The sequence below is a fragment of the Anabas testudineus genome, chromosome 1, assembly GCF_900324465.2.
Source record: "Anabas testudineus chromosome 1, fAnaTes1.2, whole genome shotgun sequence".
Lineage (NCBI taxonomy): Eukaryota > Metazoa > Chordata > Actinopteri > Anabantiformes > Anabantidae > Anabas > Anabas testudineus.
The window spans coordinates 13,259,643-13,279,980 of NC_046610.1; the positions used below are offsets into that span (position 1 = coordinate 13,259,643).

A 20,338-nucleotide genomic window follows, 5' to 3' on the forward strand; every position below is an offset into this window, starting at 1 on the left:
TCAAAATGTCTGCTTTTTATGTTGAAACAAACAACAATAAATGAAGTCAGGTAAAACCCAAGATTACAACCAAGAGTAGTCATTTGGGGCTATTTATTGTTTGAACAATAACTTTGATTGCATCCCTTGGTAACAAGAGAAGCTTAGTTACATGCTGCTGTAGGGTAAAGGTCTTTATGTATTATCTAAATGTAATTGCCAGGAAATAAGAGGTTGATTCTTAAACCTAAATGTATTCTGTGAACAGCAAACACAAATTAACTTGCTAGTCATTCCAATATTTTTGGAGGCGACGGTAGCACAGGCGCCGTAATTTGGATTGCGGTGCCAAACAACTAATGCTCTCTAAAGGTTTGTCTTTTTAATAAATATGTACTTTTCTCATTAAAGTTGACTAAAATTGAATTGCTTAGAATTAAGATATGTGACAAACCAAGCTGTATATTGCCTTTCTATGTTATTGTATTTGTAAACATGCCGTTTTACTGTTGTTCTTCAAAATTCAAATTCAAAATAATTATATTTATACAATATATATAAAATAAATATGCAGATGATGACATTAGTCCTATCAAAGAACAAATATAGCTTTTAGTTTAGTTTGCATTTTAGTAAAAATATTCCCTGTGTAAAACTAATGCTCATTAGTATAGCTATGTATTAAATGAGACAGTTATTACAAGCCAGCAAACCTGTGCTGGCATGTAGCTTAAACACGTGACTCGTGAAGGCTCTTCAGGCAAACCTTTAAGTTGTGATGTTTGCCTGAAGAGAACCCTTTGACCCCTTTGCTTAGCTATTTACAAAACCCCAAAACTCCCTGGCATTTCCTGAAATACCCACAGCATGACTGCCATCTCTTTTTAGTAAGTTTCCACTTCCTCATGGTGTTTATCATTAACATTAACCAAAGTCAAACACTCAAGTTCAAGTGAAAGCACTAGTTTTCTATTGCATGTATATTACAATGGAGAATATTTATTCTAAAGCAGGACAGTAATGCTCAAGTATATTAATTAGTTTATCACTCAAACACAAACAATGAAAATAATAGAACAATTAAGACTGGGTGGTGACAAATTCATGATTCATTTCAAAACTTTCCCAGCTTCTGTTTTGAACACCATATAGTCGGTCTTTTTGTGGTTGGTATTGTGCAGTGCTTTGTGTGTCTAACCAATGTTTGGTTTGTAAAGCACACTTTATGATAAGGCAGTGAAAGTCAATGTTATCAGGTAGAATGTCGTTGACCTCTTTCGAAAGGTACAGTATTATACAGTACTCCACCACAATATGCTCATATATATGCTAAGTTAAAATTCAACAGTACATTACTGCATTAGACAATGTAATGCTAATTAACATTATCAATTAAGGCACTATGAGCCAAAACTCTGAATTAAAGAAAAGACTAAGAGCCCTGTTTATACGCAGCAAAGTCAGTGTTAAAGCCTGTAAAAGTTAAAGCCTTTCATAAGACAGTAGTCTGTTTTTTGCAGTTATGCCAAGGTGCAAGATTTGGAGCAGCTGATGTTGAGAATAATGCATTACATGCGAACACTTCCAAATTAGCACTAAAGAAAAGGCAAAGCAAAGACTGATGGTCCACTGAATATACATATATTTCAAAAGATAAATAAAAATGTTGGCCTGCTGATGGCACTCACTGAAAAGTGAGGTGAGGAGGTCAATAGTACTCCTCCTCTGGAGATTTGTCCAGCAGCTGTAAAGATAAATTTGCTGGCAACAAGTTATTTAACCCTACAGTGAGGGAAAAAATTATTTGAACCCCAGCTGATTTTGTAAGTTTGCCCACTAACAAAGAAATGATCAGTCTATAATTTCAATGGTAGGTGTATTTGAACAGTGAGACACAACAATGACAAAAAAAAATCCAGAAAAATGCGTTTCAAAAAGAGTTATAAATTAATTTGCATTTCCATGAAGGAAATAAGTATTTGATCCCCTATCCGTCAGCAAGATCTCTAGCTCCCAGGTGGATCTTATACAGGTAACGAGCTGACATTGGCAGCCCTCTCAGCTCGTTACCTGTATAAAAGAGACCTGTCCACAGAAGCAATCAATCAATCCAGATTCCAAACTCTTCACCATGGCCAAGACCAAAGAGCTTTCCAAGGATGTCAGGGACAAGATTGTGGACCTACACAAGGCTGGAATGGGCTACAAGACCATCGCCAAGCAGCTGGGTGAGAAGGTGACAACAGTTGGTGCAATTATTCGCAAATGGAAGAAACATAAATTAACTGCCAATCTCCCTTGGTCTGGAGCTCCATGCAAGATCTCACCTCGTGGAGTTTCAATGATAATGAGAACGGTGAGGAATCAGCCAAGAACCACTCGGGAGGAACTTGTCAATGATCTCAAGGCAGCTGGGACCATAGTCACCAAAAAAACAGTTGGTAACACACTACGCCGTGAAGGACTGAAATCCTGCTGTGCCCGCAAGGTCCCCCTGCTCAAGAAAGCCCATCTACAGGCCCGTTTGAAGTTTGCCACTGAACATCTGACTGATTCAGAGGAAGACTGGGTGAAAGTGTTGTGGTCAGATAAGACCAAAATCGAGCTCTTTGGCATCAACTCAACTCGCTGTGTGTGGAGGAGGAGGAAGGCTGCCTATGACTCCAAAAACACCATCCCCACTGTCAAATATGGAGGTGGAAACATTATGCTTTGGGGGTGTTTTTCTGCCAAGGGGACAGGACAATTGCACCGCATCAAAGGGAGGATGGATGGGGCCATGTACCGTCAAATGTTGGGTGAGAACCTCCTTCCCTCAGTCAGGGCATTGAAAAGGGTCGTGGTTGGGTACTCCAGCATGACAATGATCCAAAACACACGGCTAAGGCAACAAATCACTGGCTCAAGAAGAAGCATATTAAGGTCATGGAGTGGCCTAGTCAGTCTCCAGACCTTAATCCCATAGAAAATCTGTGGAGGGAGCTGAAGGTTCGAGTTGCCAAACATTGGAGAGGATCTGCAAAGAGGAGTGGGCCAAAATCCCCCCTGAGATGTGTGCAAACCTTGTGGCCAACTACAAGAAACGGCTGACCTCTGTGATTGCCAACAAAGGTTTTGCCACCAAGTACTAAAGCACGTTTTTCGAAGGGATCAAATACTTATTTCCTTCGTGGAAATGCAAATTAATTTATAACTCTTTTTGAAACGCATTTTTCTGGATTTTTTTTGTCATTGTTGTGTCTCACTGTTCAAATACACCTACCATTGAAATTATAGACTGATCATTTCTTTGTTAGTGGGCAAACTTACAAAATCAGCTGGGGTTCAAATAATTTTTTCCCTCACTGTAACTGATGCAGTGATTAGCTTCTCATTTCTTAAAGAACCACAAACTGTGGTCATGAAAAAGATGGTAATCTGTTTGCGAAGGGTCTAATTATTGGCATCAATCAAGCAAAGAAAACGTCTCAGGAAATACTAAAACTTAAGATTAAGAACTGTCCAGTAGAAGAAGGTCATGTAGTCTGAAGAGTTCAGATTTACCCTGTTCCAGAGTGATGGATCTTAGAATATGCCTGTGTCATCAGGAAAGAAGAAATCTGTTGATGAAAAAACCTGGTCATTTAGCAACCCCAGATCATAGCATTGCCCCCACCGGATGCCCTAGTCATGATGGGTGCATCATTTCACCCGCCGCTCTTCTTACACTGATGCACCCATCATGACTAGGGCATCCGGTGGGGGTAATGCTATGATCTGGGGTTGCTAAATGACCAGGTTTTTTCATCAACAGATTTCTTCTTTCCTGATGACACAGGCATATTCTAAGATGACAATTCCAGGATTCATCTGGCTCAAATTGTGAAAGACTGGTTCAAGGAGCATGACACATCATTTTCACACATGGATTGGCCACCACAGAGTCCAGACCTTAATCTCACTGAGAATCTTTGGGGTGTGCTGGAGACAAATTTGTGCAACGTTGCGACTCTCCCATCATCAATACAAGACCTTAACGAAAACTTAATGGAGCTCTAAAGGAGAATAAATGTCGGACATTGCAGAAGCTTATTGAAACGATGCCACGGTGACTATGTGCCTCAATCAAAGCTAAAGGTGTTCCAACAAAATATTAGAGCGTGTGACTTTTTTATAGACGCCAGTGTATTTTGCAATTGTCTGGGAAGGTTGATCCAGGTGAAGTTATCTGGCGGCTGAGTTAACAACTGGAATTCTTTCTTGTTCTAATTTTACAATTGTTAAGTCCTTCTCTTTTAAATTTCAGCACATGGGAAGTTTTAGAATATCCAAACATCAGTGTGTCATGCTGTCAAAGAAGACTCTATAATTCTATGAAGATACAGAACCTACTTCCTCTATTGTGTGTGTGTGTATGTATTTTTTTATTTTCTTGTTTGGACAATATCATATTCTGCATATTAGCAAGACAGAAGTACAGGACCTAAATATTTCTTACTGCATTTTCTATTTAAAAAAATCTCCTGACATTTTCTCTCTAACCCCATCACTTCAGAATAACCGTGAGGGAGAGTAGAGACACATTAATGAAAATAATAAGTGCTTCCTATAAGTCACATGCCGCCTGTCATACTATTTTCATATCCCCACATGATAAACCCCAACAAGGAAAATGTTCAAGAAAACTTCCCAGTGAAATTGAACACATCCTCTATTTAACAAAAAAAACATATTCACGTTTGGTTCCCATTGCTGTACAATCTAAGCATATGTGACCGCAAAAGGAAATATGTAGTTCTACATGAGATATGGCCACATCTGACCTGCCCGGTCATTAGACATATAACTTAAACTAACATTTTAAAACAGGTCATACACTTTTCAGAAAACTGGATTTTTCTAACTCACCAAAACTTTCAATCAGCACGTATTGTTTAAGTGAAGCAACAAGTGAAGAATTAAACTGTCAAAACCACAATTTTTTGCCCCCCTTTCTCAGATGTTACCCCATACTTCCTTCTGCTTTGTGAGACTGGATCTAGTGACGTGATTGCTGCAGGCAAATGTCTGTTTGAACTTGTTTAGGCAGCATTCGGTCTCATTAAAGTGTATCTCCAAATGTTGTTTGAGGAAAATCTAATGTGTGAATCAGTCATATGTAACTTGTTGATGAGTGTCAAATCTTACAACATGTTTTTTAACTTAGGTTGGTTGAATGTTAGGTATTTTTATGTAATTATGATCAGTGTTTAATGCTGATAGTTCTTTTGTAAACTGTATTAACTGGGGAGCTATAGAATAAATATTATCAGACACCAACTTTCTCACTTTCCCTTTCTATTCACAAAAAAATGATTTATGTGAATTATTTTAGTGCACATTAAAAAAGTGTGCATGTACTCTAGGTATAAGGTATTCACCTTGTTGAATGTGAGCAGTTCACTAGCTCTTGTACCTGAGAAATAATTGTGGGGTGCTGATTTGCCATCATTAAACTTTAAAACCAATAAACCTAGAAATACACACTGGACATATATTGTTTTAGTGTTTAGAAACTCTTATTACCTTAAAAAGTGGCAAACCGGCACACACAAAGTTCACAAGCGGACAAATTCCTCTTGTTGATTGTGAATTTTAGATGACAAAACCTGCTGAGTTTGTCAGCCGCTAATTCACAGATTGCAACTAATTGCTGATTTTATTGCATGTCATCAGTGAATGAGTTGTCACTTGGCCAATCTCTGATCTGTGATTGTGGTGTGAGTAATTGCAATTCTTTCATAAACACATAAATATTTAACATGACATATTTTCATTTCTCTCAGGCTGGTTATTTGCATCAGTCTGTTTATTAAAGATTTTTATTCACTATTTCAAAATGTTAATGCTGCATTAGTGACAGATTTTATGTTACCCCATGTCCAATGAGCACGCTTGATAAGTCTTGCTGTAAATTCCCGGCTGAGAGTCCCAACTTGCGCAACGCGTGACTCATATCCAGGAGAGGGCTTTAAAAGGGTTGAGCAGCGCTACATTCAAACAGTAGAGTGAGCGAGCAGCTGAACTAAGAAAAGGAAAGGTAGAGGAGAAAGGAAACTTCAAGAAGAAAGAACGCAGCAGAGAACAAAACACTTTTTTACTTTTCAGTGAAGATTCTCAGCCGTCCAGTCTTTTTTTTTTTGTGGCTTAGTTGTTGCAGAATTTCCAAAAATGCAGAAAATGATGAGCAGCAGAGTCATTGTTGTTGCTGTTGTGGTGCTCCTGACTTCCCTCGCAGTCAGCGAAGGTGAGATTATTTAGTTTGTCAGTAATTTTGAACTTTTACTATCTTTTACTTTGCACAGCATTCCCGTCTCACGTTGCACAGAAAGTTTTGCAAGTAAACACTTGCACTTTGTGACCACATGTGACTTCCTGTCTCTTAAAAGGAATGAGCCTGCGAAGCATGGGAGTGGAGCTGCACTGCCGCTGCATTAAAACAGAGAGCAAACCCATCGGCCGCCACATCGAGAAGGTGGAACTGATTCCTGCCAACTCTCACTGCGAGGAAACTGAAGTCATGTAAGAAGTCATTTCAGAATATTTCATTATAGTGATAATGTTAATGCTTTGACATTTTTCCCGTTGCCACCTGTTGCCTTATATGTTCAGACTGCTAATCTCTTATTTGTTTGGTCTTGCAGTGCCACACTGAAATCAACAGGCCTACAGGTCTGCCTAGACCCCCACGCCCCGTGGGTGAAGAAGGTGATTCAGAAGATCCTGGCCAAGTAAGTACAACACACTCTTATGATATGTTTCAATAATGTGACTGAAAAAGTCAGATGTCTCTTTGGAAACTTTAAAATAATTCTTCTTCTTTCTTTTCTTTTCTCTGCAGCAAACCACAGTGAACAGATGGCGAGAAATGTCTTATATAAGTCTGAACTGTTTGTTGACCGATGAGGAGTACTAAAAAGTTTGTGCTTGGTTTGTGTGAGTGTGGTTATCACACCCACTTCATGTTATTACCACTCGACTGCTTATTTCTCTCTTCATCTGTTGAAAATTGCAACAGAGTGTACCAATCAGATTATGTTTGTATCAAACACGCTGTATGTTAACAAGTTTGAGCTTGTTTGTATGTCACCTGTTGCAGCCGCATTGATTTCATTTTGGCTGCCCCTCTACTTTGTAAAACTGTTACTGCCCTATTGTCTTTAACTTATGAATATTTATTTATATATTTATAACCTATCTGTGTAACTATATTCAATTACTTGGTCCTTTATTTGTATTATCTAATAAAAAATGACTTTAAAAGAAATGATTTGCTAGTTTGGGTCTTAATTGTGCATTTACTCTTCTATGCAGAATATGAAATAATAAGTGCAATATTTTAGTATTAAAAGTAATTTTCTTTTTACACCTGCAAAGAAAAGCTGGAGTCTCTGATCCATTGCATTCAACTTTGTCTCACATTAAGTAAACATTACAGTGCTAGAGCACATGACGCTGCTGGAGAAATGACCTCACTGTCTTACTACAGACTTAGCTCTGAGTTTATTCTCAAATGGTGTAATACATTAAAACCTCCAGAATAAGCACTTTTAAGATTATTCCGCTTAAGACTGTACATTCCCCTGCTGCCTTAAATGTGAGCTAACTGAACTTAAAGCCACAGGGAGCATTTACTTGGGTTTATTGCTGCCAAAGGTGGTTTAATAAAAGTGTTAGAACGTGTTTTACTTTCCACCATGGGTTTGATCCACAAACAGCTGTTGGCATTTTATTAGCTTAGAAATATTATATTTGTTGATATTTGACCCAATTTTCTGACTAATCTATGCAGAAATCAAGGAAATTGCATGTTGACTTACTTTTTCTAAACTCTTAACTAGGTTCTACTATTTATTTATTCATTTGAGCAGTGAATTTTAAAGCCGAACATGACTATAGGCTACTGTATCAACTAGTACTGCTACAAATCAGGAGCTTTTAGTAGATAAACAGCACTCCAGAGGATATACCGTTTGGTGTCAGGACAAGACACACAGGACGTTCAACGTTCATCTACCCACAGCAGTATTTTTGCCAAGTTCGTGCTAGTTTCATTCAGAAGACGAGATTAGCAGGTTAGGAGACGTGCAAAAGAGAACCCGCACATAACAAGTCACTAAAGTCACTAAAGGGAAGAGACACCAAATGGGACAATTTAAGCTGCCAGCTACTTTAGAGCTGACAGGAAACATCATTGGAAATGAGAGAGTATGGAAGCAGAGGAAAGTGTTTTACACAACAGCCGCAGAGCTTAACAAGACTGACAAGTGGCCATACTATTACACACACTTGTGGAAGTGGAACTAGACCAGTCCTCAGTTTTGGACTGATGCAATGCAAGATGGGATGTCAGTGGATAGATTTGATGCAGAGCTATGTTAAAGGGGGTTGTAGTATGTGCAGCTGTGTGTGTGCATATACACAGAGCAATGTGACTTTAAATCTAACTGCCCATTTGGTGGAGTGTTTACGGTAGTCTGGTGTGGTGTGAAGCAGCAGGCCTCAGGGCTGTTGTAGTTAGACGGTCATATACCCAGATGCTGCAACCCCACATTAACACCGATCTAATGAAGTTGTTAGCTGCATTCCTGCAGACATTGCAGTTAATACGTATTATGGATTTTGAGTCAAATCGACTTCTGTTATCATTGTCATCCAGTCAACAGAAGGCGTGTTGTGTTTTTTCTGAGCTGGTTAACCTGATCCTCAGCTTCTCTCACTTTTATTTTTGTAATGGCTTTCAAACAAAATAGGTTGCCTAATTGTTACTATCGCCATTTGGGTAAAGTTTTATTTATTGACACAGTAAAATCACATCAAGGCGACTTTATCCCAGTGAGTGACTTAAGTGATCCAACTATAGACATTCTCAATACATTTAATTTAAGTCACTTAAAATAACACCCTGACACTTATTAAGATATTAACAGACTCATTACAGAAGGATTTATTTTTGCTATTTTTGGCCCCATCTTCAGACCTAGTGTGATCTATTTAAAATGTATATAAAATAGACATTAAATTATTATAAAATTAAAATAATTATAATAATTATTAAATTAAAAATTAAAGCCAAAATTCACATAACACTGTATTATTTGTTTATATTATTATTATTATTATTATTATTATTATTATGCTTTGTTTGTTATTAGCCGGTGTGAGGATGCAGACAAAGGGGCGGGACTAAAAGCCCAACCGGGGGTAGGTGCGGTAGTGCGGTTTCTGACGCGCACAGGCAGACGACACTCAAATCGCTGGACGGACACGCACCGAGACACCGAAATGCAAACAAAATGCTTCCTAGGCGAGTTGTGAAAAGCTGCTGCATGTGAAGAAAAGACAGACACAGCAAACGACAACGTCGGATCCTTCTCCAGACCCCTAAGCTGACGCGCAGCCAGTGCTTTGCTGCAGGAACCATCCCACCACAGCTCCTGCTGATGCGCTTTAGCTGTGCATGAATCCCTCCGTTTGGTTTGCAGGTCCAGGACAAAAAAAAAAAAACAAAACCGGGCGGTGTTGACGACTGAGTGCGGTGGATACTTCTCGTGAGTGCACCTTATCCGCGTCTCCGCACACCTCTCTTGGCACCTCCTTCAGGATGGCGTTGACGATCTGCACAAGATTTACCGACGAGTATCAGCTGTTCGAGGAGCTGGGGAAGTAAGGAATCATTTATTTATTTATTTATTTGTAATAATCTGGCATCACCCGTGTAGGAAATGTCAGCCCGTTATGTAATAGGCCACCTTGGCTTAGGGGACGCGGATTCCAGGCTCTCTCTCTGTCGTTTTTTGCGAGCGTGTGCGCGCTGCTGATAATGTGATGCAGGAGGCGGGGGGGGGGGCGTAAATACGCTATGATGTATAATGCAGGCCTGCACGAGAGAGGATGCTGTACACCGTCATTTTCCTCCATCATGTTGCATTTCGACCTTTTGGTGGTGGTGGTGGTGGTGTTGGGGGGGGGGGGTTCCACAAGAGGGCGAGGAGCACCCATGTTGCAGACGGAACCGGGCTGAAATGCATCAGTGTGTGTTGAATGAAATGTTGAAATGGGGTAACTCACCTCTTTCCCCTCTCTACCCCCCCCCCCCCCCCGCATGACAGAAATACACTATCGGTAATGCGACAGCAGACCGTGTAGTCGGCGATGACACATTCCTCAGTCAAGCACCGAGCTGCGGTCAATTATCAGACACAGGCAGGGAATTCCTCACCCCTGAGAGGGAGAGAGAGAGAGAGAGAGAGAGAGAGAGAGACGGGCACCTGCATGTGTGACTGCGATCATGGCTCTATTCTGTTTTCAAACCAGTATATCGAGGTGTACCTGGGTATTTGTGTGTACTTTCTATGTGTGCGTGTGGACATGCAGTCTGCCCAGTGTCCTGCTGTCATTATACTCAGTCCCAGATGTCTGCAGTCTAGGTAGAAGCTCCACCAAAGCAAAAAAAAAAAAGACAAATGTTAGTTTAGGTACCCACTCACTTGCTTCCACAGTGTCTCCCACTTAGCGCTGCAGCCCAGACAGAGGGATTTGATCACCTCATTCTCCCCGATGGAAGCCAGTGTTCCTAGTGAGGAAGAGGGAATTTCCTCTACCGCTTCACCAACCTGCCTTATGATCAGATTCTGTGTTCACTGTACACCAGCTGTCAATATTAATGTAGATATATTGTGTTTTTAGTACCTTATAACTCACCTGATTCCTGTCTACAGCCCCATTTTCCCCAACACTGACACAGACTTACTGCTGGTACTGAGAGCCTTGATTATTAGATTTGCTAAATACTGGATAATATAATAAGGATCTGTGTTGAAAGATACAGCTACATTCAGATTAACCTGGATAAAAATGTAATATTCAGGTTATATCCCCCTACCTACATCAACTAACCATGTATACTTTCTCATTTACAAACGCATGCTATACAGGTTTTTGGATGTCCAGGCCAACATCTTTGTTTCTTTTTATGACTGCTTAAAAAAATCTAATTGAAACTGTATCACATTAAGACTTGAGACTGTATCACAGAAAATATTATTCCTATACTGTATTTAATTCCACCAGACTTACATTATTAGGTGCACACTGATTTTAAAAGGCTGACCACCTTTAGCTTTATTACTGCACGCATTCACCATGGCATCGTTTCAATGAGCTTCCACAATGTCACAACATTTTTATTTACGGTTTTGATGATGGGAGAGTCGGACCGCTACACAAAGTTTTCTCCAGCACATCCCAAAGATTCTCAAAGAGCTTAAGGTCTGAACTCTGTGGTGGCCAATTCATTTCCTTAGATGTTTTCTTTTCCTGACTCATGCCAATAATTTGACCCTTCTGAAACAGATTAACATTTTTTTCCACATGATGTGTCTTCTGACATGGTTGTTTGAGAAATGAGAAGCTATTCACTGCATCAGTTAGGCTTAAATAACTTGTTGCCAGGTGAAGAATAATCATCCATGCAGTAATTATCCAATGTGAGGCTCTTACCTATTTGCTTAGTTAAATCCAGGTGTTGACTTTTTTTTGTATCTAGAGCAAGTTTCAAGGATCATCTAACAAAATTTTATGTAGCAAAAACTGAATTTCCAGGGATTTTCAGTAAAATTAGAAAATAAAATACAAAATGTTTAGATGACTGACATAGAAATACATATAATACAATATACAAAATACAAATTAAACATAAGGGATATTCTCAAATTGATAATATTTCAGTTTGTGAGCTTATGTGATCAAGCTACCTACAGTATCAGCTCCGTCCCTACATCTCTGTGAATATGTTTTAATTGTTGGTTACTGTTTTTTACACAATTACATAATCAGATGTTCCGGGCTAGTCATGTATAGTGCACTTCATCTGATGTTGGAAAATAACTTAATAAAAAAAAACCACAAACGTCTTTATCACATATGGTGCGACTGCTAAAAATGACACTGTGCACCAGCTAGTATAGGTGATTTAATTCCTGTCATATGCTGTGTTTGTCACATATTAACTAACAGACATGTTTAATGTATATATTTCACAGTGCCATGCAACTCAACTATACAGTCAATGGCGCTCTTATATAACACGTAATGCTGCTACCATGTCCTTAACCAAATCCCCCTATAAATTAAAGGTAAGCTTTAGTGGAAAATGTGCTCATGCCAGATGATCCTACTTGGTTATGGTGCATATGGCTATATAGTATAGTAGTACTTGCTAGTGGTTAAAGTAAAATAAATAAATAAAGCTTAAATAAAGCTTTTATTTTTCAAAACCAAATAATATAACATTGTATCATAACATCATGGCACAGTTGTCAGCTTTGAGGTAAGTGACAGGACAGGGTTCATTTGAGGCAGTACTTATTGTCACTGTTGTCTGTCTTGTGTCTGTATCCAAGTGCTTTTTGTTATCTCTGGTGTTGTCTAAAGGAAGACAGGACTTTGCTGCGGAGGGGAACAAATTGTATTTGAAAGAAACGGGCATGCACAGACAGAGATGGAGGCTGAACAGCAAAGCGGGCCTGCGTGGTTGCAGAGCTGAGGCGAAGCTCTCCATGGCTGCATTTAGATATGAGAGATGCAGCACTCTGCTCTTCTGCTCCCTCAAATATAGCTGACCTAGTTTTTTTTTAACTTCATATATGTGCTTGAGACAGCAGAACAGCACATGCAACTACAGTGATTTGTTAGGGTGATTTGTTGGTGTTAATGATCACAAATAGTGCTGAGGACTGTAGGCGTGTGTGGGTTTGTGTGAGCTACTGCATCTACAACTTTGTAGATCTTTATGTTAAAATTTAAGTGGAACATAAAAAATTTAAGGTCGGCCCGTTCGCAATTACTCATCTGTGGCAGCGACATGGAGAGCCGCTTCTCAATACATGCTTTTCATTTAGGGCAGGTTTATTTCAGTTAATCAGACGATGCTGTTTGATGAGGTATGTTTAAAATGGTTACCATGGAAACACATCCCTGCAGACGAGTCGAGCTCCAGTCAGGCAAAGATTTCCCTCATAGTGAGAATGAAACGTGTCACATGGTAACGTTATTGGCTAAATCAGGACAGGCCTTTCTAAACCTTTCATTTAGTCATACATGCTTTCTACAATAAGTCTCATTTTTCTGAGCTTCTGCTTTGAAACATTGTCCTAATATAACATGGCGTATTTTATTACATTTTAAATAAAAACTGTTACTTTAACATTTTTGAATAGCTAAATACAGCTTTCTGTGTGTGTCTGCATTTTAGGGGTGCTTTTTCTGTGGTCAGGAGATGTGTGAAGATCTCCTCTGGACAAGAATATGCTGCCAAAATCATCAACACGAAGAAGCTTTCTGCCAGAGGTATGAAAACACAAACACACACGAATATGTACGGACATACACACAGATACAAGAAAAACACCAAACATGAGCAAAAAACAAAGTGCTTGTCTTTAGCATGACAGCAAAATCTCCTTTTAAGGGAATAAACTTGAAACAGAACGAGGCTCCGGGTTGGCGTCCGTCTGCCTTGACCAGCTGGAGTTAGTGGAAAGTGGTGAGACAAAAGAACAGCAAGCAAGAGACAAATGCTGCACAGATTGGTAGGGCCAGGAAACGGCACACTGGAAAGATACAGCTCTGAAGCCAGGGATACCTGCAGAAAGGTACAGAGAAACAGAGACAAAGAGGAAAAAACACCACCATGGAAAAGAGAAGACGCAAAGTTAACGACATGTAATGGTGGCATATAGCTGGATAGATACGAGAGGAGTGGAGAGGGGCTAAGTGCATCAAGGGAGGTCCAATAGTAGTCCAGGTCTTTAGCTGCATATTTAAGAGGTGGTTCAGAGTCACCCGAGTCAGCTCTAACTATAAGCTTCATCAAAAAGGACGGTTATAAGCCTAGTCTTAAAAGTATAGAGGGTGTCTGTCTGCCTCCAGATTTTACATGGAGCCACTGGAGAAGTGCTAATATAGGAGAAATATGATCTCTCTTGCTAATTCTGGTCTGGCTGCAGCATTTTGGATTAACTGGGGGGTTTTAAGGACTTACTGTGGTGTCAGTACAGAGCTACAGTAGTTCAGTTCAGAGGTAACACATTGTTGGACCAGTTTTTCAGCATCACTTTGAGGGTAATTTTAGCAACATCTTGGGTGGAAGAAGGAAAGAAGAAGAGATTTCTTTTATATGCAAGTGGAAGGAAATATCCTGATCAAAAATAACTGCAAGGTTCCTCAGTAGTACTAGGCTAAAACTATGTCATCTAGAGTAACTACTGTATGTGGTTAGATAGCATGTGACTGAGGTCTTTATCCATAAATATAATTAGAAAATTACATCCAGGCCTTTATGTCACCTTAAAGTCATGTGCGAATAAATGATGTTTCATAAAAGTATTGCCTATAGAAACATACAGATAAAAGAAAAGTATCGGTCCAAGCACACAACTCTGTGGAACTCCATGACTAACGTTTGTGTGCATAGAAGACACTTTGTTAACATGGACAAATTGGAATTAATCTGATAAATACGATTTAAACCTAGTAGTAGCAAGATGTATGGAAAGAAGAAGTCTAAATCGGACTGACGTCTTATAAAAGAATCTACATCTATTGTCTATGAGGATCCATCTGTGCCAGTTTTCCTCTATTAATGAGGAATAATATACTCTTTTTTTTTGCGTTTAGAATTAGTGTTGGCTTTTCATATTTATGTAGATAGCTTTATGGTTTTTAATATATGTTAATAAAGAGATGCTAAGAGTTGGGTTCTTACATTAGTTGTAAGTATGTTTAGATCTAGGAATGGTTAATAAGCTTGAGTTGGGGACTGCTGTTACTCCTCCACTCTGGCCTATGCTTCCAGGACCATGGTAATGAATATGACCCCCAGCAGGGGTTTACTTATTTCATCATTTTCTTCCTGCTCCAGCTACGTTTTCAGTTAGACAAAATAAATCTAATTGATGGTCTCCTATCAAATTATTTCCTAGACAAATGAGATCTGATATTTAATAATTCAATAGAGTTTGATCGCTTTGTTATGTCTCTACGCTGGCAATAGCCTAGGAAGGAGGCAAAGGTGACCTCATCTTTGTCCAATCATTGTGAACTGCTATTTCAGGAATGTGTTGAGGTCTTCTTGGACTAAGTGATAAATTGTTTAGAAAGATCAAAGGTCAAGGTCACCTTATGTTCATCCAATTCTTGTATGACATGTGAATGACATTTAGGGTCAAGGGTGAACTGATTAGATTTTGGTAGTCAAAGTCAAGGTAACTCTGACCTCACGTATGTCCCATTTTTGTCAATGCGATATCTCAGAAACACCTGAGAGTAATTAAATCTGTGACAAACATCCATCTGGATTCATGTTAAAGTGTAAGACTCCAGTGTCAACTCTCTAATGTCATTCTTGAGGATGTCTGATAGATTTCTGGCTAAGAGAGCTGCACCATGTAATGTGGGGTGGATGCCAGCGGTTGAATGATGACGTGTGGCTTACGTCCAGTGAAAACTACAGAATCCGGTTTTGGAAAAGTTACACACCAGTTCAACATCAATTTTAGTGACTTCTGACTGGTGTAATCTAGAGACATCAACTTCTGTGTGAATAATCATTTTTCTATATTTACGCTGATCTTTAGTCAGCAGTTTTAAAAGGATTCAATGTCGCCGCTCTATCCCCAAAGATATGTCTGACTATGGCCGCTGGAGTCTCTAACGTCACGTTTCTCGCTGTCGAGTAGCCAATTATCAGAGTTGTTTTCTCAGTGGGTGTGTTGCTGACTGGGGAAAATCAATTAGAAACGTGAACTGGCTTGTGGCGGACCTTGGGCGTCTGTTTAGGGTTATGTTTCATACAAACCCTCACCCAGCTGGCCTGGCTACCCGGCTGCTCGGAAACTCTCAGCGGACAGCTAACAGGGCCTACACTCTGTCAATCTGCACTGGCCACTGGAAACAAGTTTGTGTGTCAGTGACTAAAACACAGACAGGATAAAAAAATTGGAGAGTGTGTTCAGAAGAGGATGTCAAGTAAATACTTTAGCTCTCCTTTGTTTTCTATATAAATACTTCTGCGATACAACTTTGTTTGCGTGTTCGTGTGTGCGTTTGCTTGTGTTCTGTATTGATTCAGGGCTCTGGCTGGTCTTGTCATCCCAGGGTCAGTATCTCTCCTGCAATGTCGACCCAGTTCTTTCACATTCGTCACTGTAATTGTAGCCGTTGGCCTGGTTGCCTCAGGCTTGGAACACACACACTTACACATATGTGCACGTTCAAACACACACACACACCACCCAGGAACTGGGGTATTGTGCTTGTATTGTATTTGATTGACTTTACCGTGGTTGTTTTACACATGTGCCGCTGTGCCATGCTCATAGAATTATTATATTGTTGTAGTACTGCATGTGTATATGAAGCGACCCACTCCCCCATTTTTGCTGTATTTTACCTTTTATTCTTTTTCAGCAGCTCCCAGCCTCCCTCCTCCCGATCATCCTCCATCTCCATATTCTCTGCTCTTTTTCACTTAGTCTTCTTCTCTGCATTTCCCTCTCTCTTCCATATCTGTCGCTTTTTGGTGAACTACAAGGTATTGTAATAATTCTTACCCCCCCTTTTTTCTTTTTCCATTTCTCTCTCTTACCTCACCAATCCATTGCTCTTTCCGTCTATCTGTCTCTCCTCTGCCTACATTTGCCCTCCTGCTTGCTGAGTGCATTGTTGGTAATGGACACCTCAGCAGATGGATCAGGGTCTCGCCACTTGCATGCTGAGATAGATTTTCCAAAAATACTGCAAAGGGTTATCGCACCACACATGCGTGCATGGGCTTCTGATACAGACACACACACACACACACACACACACACACACACACACACACACACCACGCATACACACTCTCTCTCTTTCCTCTGTGTGTCTGTGTTTGTGCATATAGAAGTTTACATACCGGACATGCTGGCATGTTAGATATGTCAGATTACCCTCTTTCTGTGATAAGCCCTAGATTCCCTTCTCTTTGGAAGGATCATGACCCACCACTTCACCACTACGCATGTGTATGTTTGCTTATGCAAGTGCATGCGTGTGTGTGAGTATATATAATTGGAAGGGGTTTAGGGTGGGATTTGTGGCTTGAGATCGTGGTAATGTGTTTGTGTTGTTCCTGGTTATGCATGCACACATGTGGAGGGCCTATCGCACCAGACACAGTCTTGAAATCCTGATTATGCAGCATTTCATTAAGACCAGCAGATGAGTCAGTGAATGAGAGGAAGCAGTGGAGAGAGTGTGGAAAATGATAGAAGGCAGAGAGAGAGACACACATTATCAGAGGGAAGACATCACTTTACATGTGGGTATTTGTGCATTTTGTAGCCCTTACAGGAGTTGAATACTTATTCTCTTTCGTCATGCATGCGTCAGTATCCTGTCACTCTGACTCTTGTCTGCTCTATTTTGTCACTTTGTATTTGCTTGTTATGTGCTGGGTCTGTATAGAAGTCCTCACATGCTGATATTTGTGTCTGTAATCCCTCATATGTTTGTCTGTACGTGCACAGTCTTTCTGTGCAATATAGTCCCTGGCTGTACGACCTGTCCAGCTTGTCTTAACAATTTGATTGGAATTGTCGAATGCGTTGCAATAATTGCAATAACAGTTGACGTTGTTCCACTCCATTCGTAACTGTTGACTCCTCTGAGTGGACAGATTCTGTGTTAATCGTTTTTTATATTGAGATGTCATGGTTACAGAGATGATACCTATTTCTGAGGTGTAGGATATCTGCCTTGGTGGTGTATACAGTGAATATATATGTAGATATATGCATGTCTGTTTGCATGTTTTCTTTTTACACATCATACCCCCGCTGTAGTTTCTCCTCATTACGCAAGATAAAGATCCGTCTTCTCTCCTGCTTTCCCTTCCTTCCCTCACCGTCTCCATTCTGTGTTCCTCCGGTGTCAAAGTGACTCTGTTTCACTTCACTTTGAAGTGAAAGGAAGGGGTGAGGAGGTAGAGAGGATGTGATTGTGGGAGACAGAAAGATGGGGATAGAGACAGAGAAATAGGATGGAAGGAAAGGAAGGATGGATCAGTGGGAAGATGGGGGATCACATGACTCACTGGGTACTTAAAGGCTAAAAATAAATGTTGGTCATTCTCTTGCTCTCGCTGTCTCTATCACCCGCGCACACATATGTTTGTCTTGCTATATGTTAGTCTTCTATATACAAAGCATTACCCTACCCTTAACCATCTCAACTAAATGCCTAATCCCAACCCTGGCCCTGCCTACACCTACTTCTAATCTTTGCTCAAGCTTTTCAATTTGTCCATCCAACCACAGAAAGACGTGTACATACGGGTATTTAAAAAATCTTCAATCTTTTGAAAAGAGGTGGGCGTTTGGTTTTAGTTGATGCTCACCTGTCCAGACTGCCAGTGCACTCGCATACGCATGCTACTGAGCATCCAACATGTATGCATAGGTATTTGTGTGTTTATGAATGTGATGCATTCATAAAAACCTCCACTCCAAGCCACACTGTAGCTTCTGTAAAGGGACCCGATGAATTATGTAGTTGCTGTTTGACTTGGTAGCTTGAAACCAGACTTCCTTCTTTTCAAATCAGTCCATCAGAAACTCAGTTTGAAAGTGAGCTTTGAGTGATGTCTTGTTGGAAAAGGTGCTCAAATAATATCAGCAGATATATCTTCACTGGCAGACAGATTTTGCTAAACTGTCAAGTGTTTAGGACCCATGTTGATAAGTGAATTATCACCATGACAACAGAGCAAACTCCTTTCACAGATAGGGGCTATTTGAAGTGACTGAAATCTCCTGAAATTAACACGTCTGCTGTGCAACTGCTTAAGCTCTCATTAGCTTGTGGCCTATCCCGTCAGTTTGTGACAGGCCACTTCACAGTCCTGAAATAATGATATGATGCGCTCAAAGGTTTAAGTGAGAGATTCCGAATACAGATTCTGATTCCCACTTTTTTGTCTTGTCACCTAGAGCAGCTGACTGCATGAAAATAATAAGCTAGAATTTCTCGCTGGTTCAATCTGAATCATCAAAATAAGTGTTTCCTCACAGCATAATGGCTGTTAAAATAAACACTTTTTCTTTAAGCTGCGTCTACTTCCAGAGCCTCTGCATTGGCACAGCAGCCTAAGCATCAGGACCAATCCACAAAATTATATGTATCTGGCATCTCCTCTGTCACAGCCACAAGATACTGCTTATATTACATTAGTACTGTTGTTTTACAGAATGTAAAAAAAACGCTGCATGAAAAGTTCAGGCACCATCTCTCAAGGCTTGTTGGAAGGCATTGCAGGTAAATGTAGGAATAAATCAATTCCAGTGGATCTGGACAAGGTAGTATTTTTCTTTTACGTATTAAGAGGAATACTGATTTGATTTTGAGTTTTGTTTCACATTTATATGCAGACTATAAATAAAAAACATTACACATACATATAGTTACATATTCTTTTTTTAAGCAATGCATTTACCTTCCTTACAGATAAAGAGTTTCTGGTTGCTATGCAACTCTTTTGGTAACGAGGAGCTATGTGGTAATTTTCAATGTTTTTTTAAACTACAGAAGTATTTTTAGCAATGCTGTTTAAATAGCAGATGTGATATTCGTAGGAAGATTTGCTTGTACTGTTGCATTGTTCAGGTACTTTGGTGCTGTCGGTGGTCTGCGGCTACACCACATACTGTACTGTGTCTGCTGCCTCGGGGACGTACTGTAGATACTATAAAGAATCCCTTGCCGAGTAGGGCTTCACTGCTACATTTAAATCACTATTTCTTTGTTCTCATGATTACAGACGAATCACAGAGTAATGTCTTTTAAAATGAAGAGACATTTAATAGATTATATATAGAGTATATGATTATTAATCAGGTCAGGTCCATTTTTGTCCCTTGTCAGCACGTCTAGACCATCACCTTTAGATTAGACTACTTTTACATATTTGTCTAATGTCTGTCTGCGTTACATTAGAAAAGATAAAAGCAGACATTACAGTGCATTATGAGACTTCCAGCAAGACTCTGCGGGCAGTTTTATCTCTGATACCAGGCAGCTTTGTTTCTTCTAGGAGGAGGAAGCAAAAGAGTTTTCAGCCTTCTAATTCTTCTTCTATTGGAAACCATCGGAGGGTGACGGTGTCTCCATGTCCAGGATGGTTTCATTAGACCGCTGGGTTCTGTGGGGGGTAGAGTGGAAACGAGTGGAGAACTACTTAGCCAGTGGCCACAAAGGACTAAGTCTTCATTCACTCTACTACATCTTTTTAATTAAAAGTCTT

The 20,338-nt window shown here is 39.9% G+C and overlaps 2 protein-coding genes across 9 annotated transcripts in view; both read left to right on the top strand.

Moving 5' to 3' along the window:
• Positions 1-5,985: 5,985 nt before the first annotated feature.
• Positions 5,986-7,267, top strand: LOC113161333 (interleukin-8-like). Its single transcript, XM_026358852.1, has 4 exons — positions 5,986-6,244; positions 6,387-6,519; positions 6,642-6,728; positions 6,839-7,267. Exons 1-4 carry the CDS (start codon positions 6,169-6,171, stop codon positions 6,849-6,851), a joined length of 309 nt encoding a protein of 102 aa, XP_026214637.1. The 5' UTR covers positions 5,986-6,168; the 3' UTR covers positions 6,852-7,267.
• Positions 7,268-9,202: 1,935 nt separating this feature from the next.
• The window catches only part of camk2d2 (calcium/calmodulin-dependent protein kinase (CaM kinase) II delta 2), a 33,174-nt gene continuing 22,038 nt past the window's right edge, over positions 9,203-20,338 (top strand). For all 8 annotated transcript variants that reach the window (XM_026359733.2, XM_026359734.2, XM_026359736.2 and 5 more), the window contains exons 1-2: positions 9,203-9,663; positions 13,253-13,347. In XM_026359733.2, the coding sequence (XP_026215518.1) occupies positions 9,602-9,663; positions 13,253-13,347 (157 nt within the window). In that variant the 5' untranslated portion in view covers positions 9,203-9,601. The remainder of the gene's footprint in view (positions 9,664-13,252; positions 13,348-20,338) is intronic.

What these genes read in the sequence shown, in the direction of transcription:
- LOC113161333 (XM_026358852.1), top strand. Translation starts at nt 6,169, where the DNA reads ATGCAGAAAATGATGAGCAGCAGAGTCATTGTTGTTGCTGTTGTGGTG. An exon ending in TTCCCTCGCAGTCAGCGAAG is followed by an intron (nt 6,245 to 6,386) that starts GTGAGATTATTT and finishes GTCTCTTAAAAG; the next exon opens with GAATGAGCCTGCGAAGCATG. An exon ending in TGCGAGGAAACTGAAGTCAT is followed by an intron (nt 6,520 to 6,641) that starts GTAAGAAGTCAT and finishes TTGGTCTTGCAG; the next exon opens with TGCCACACTGAAATCAACAG.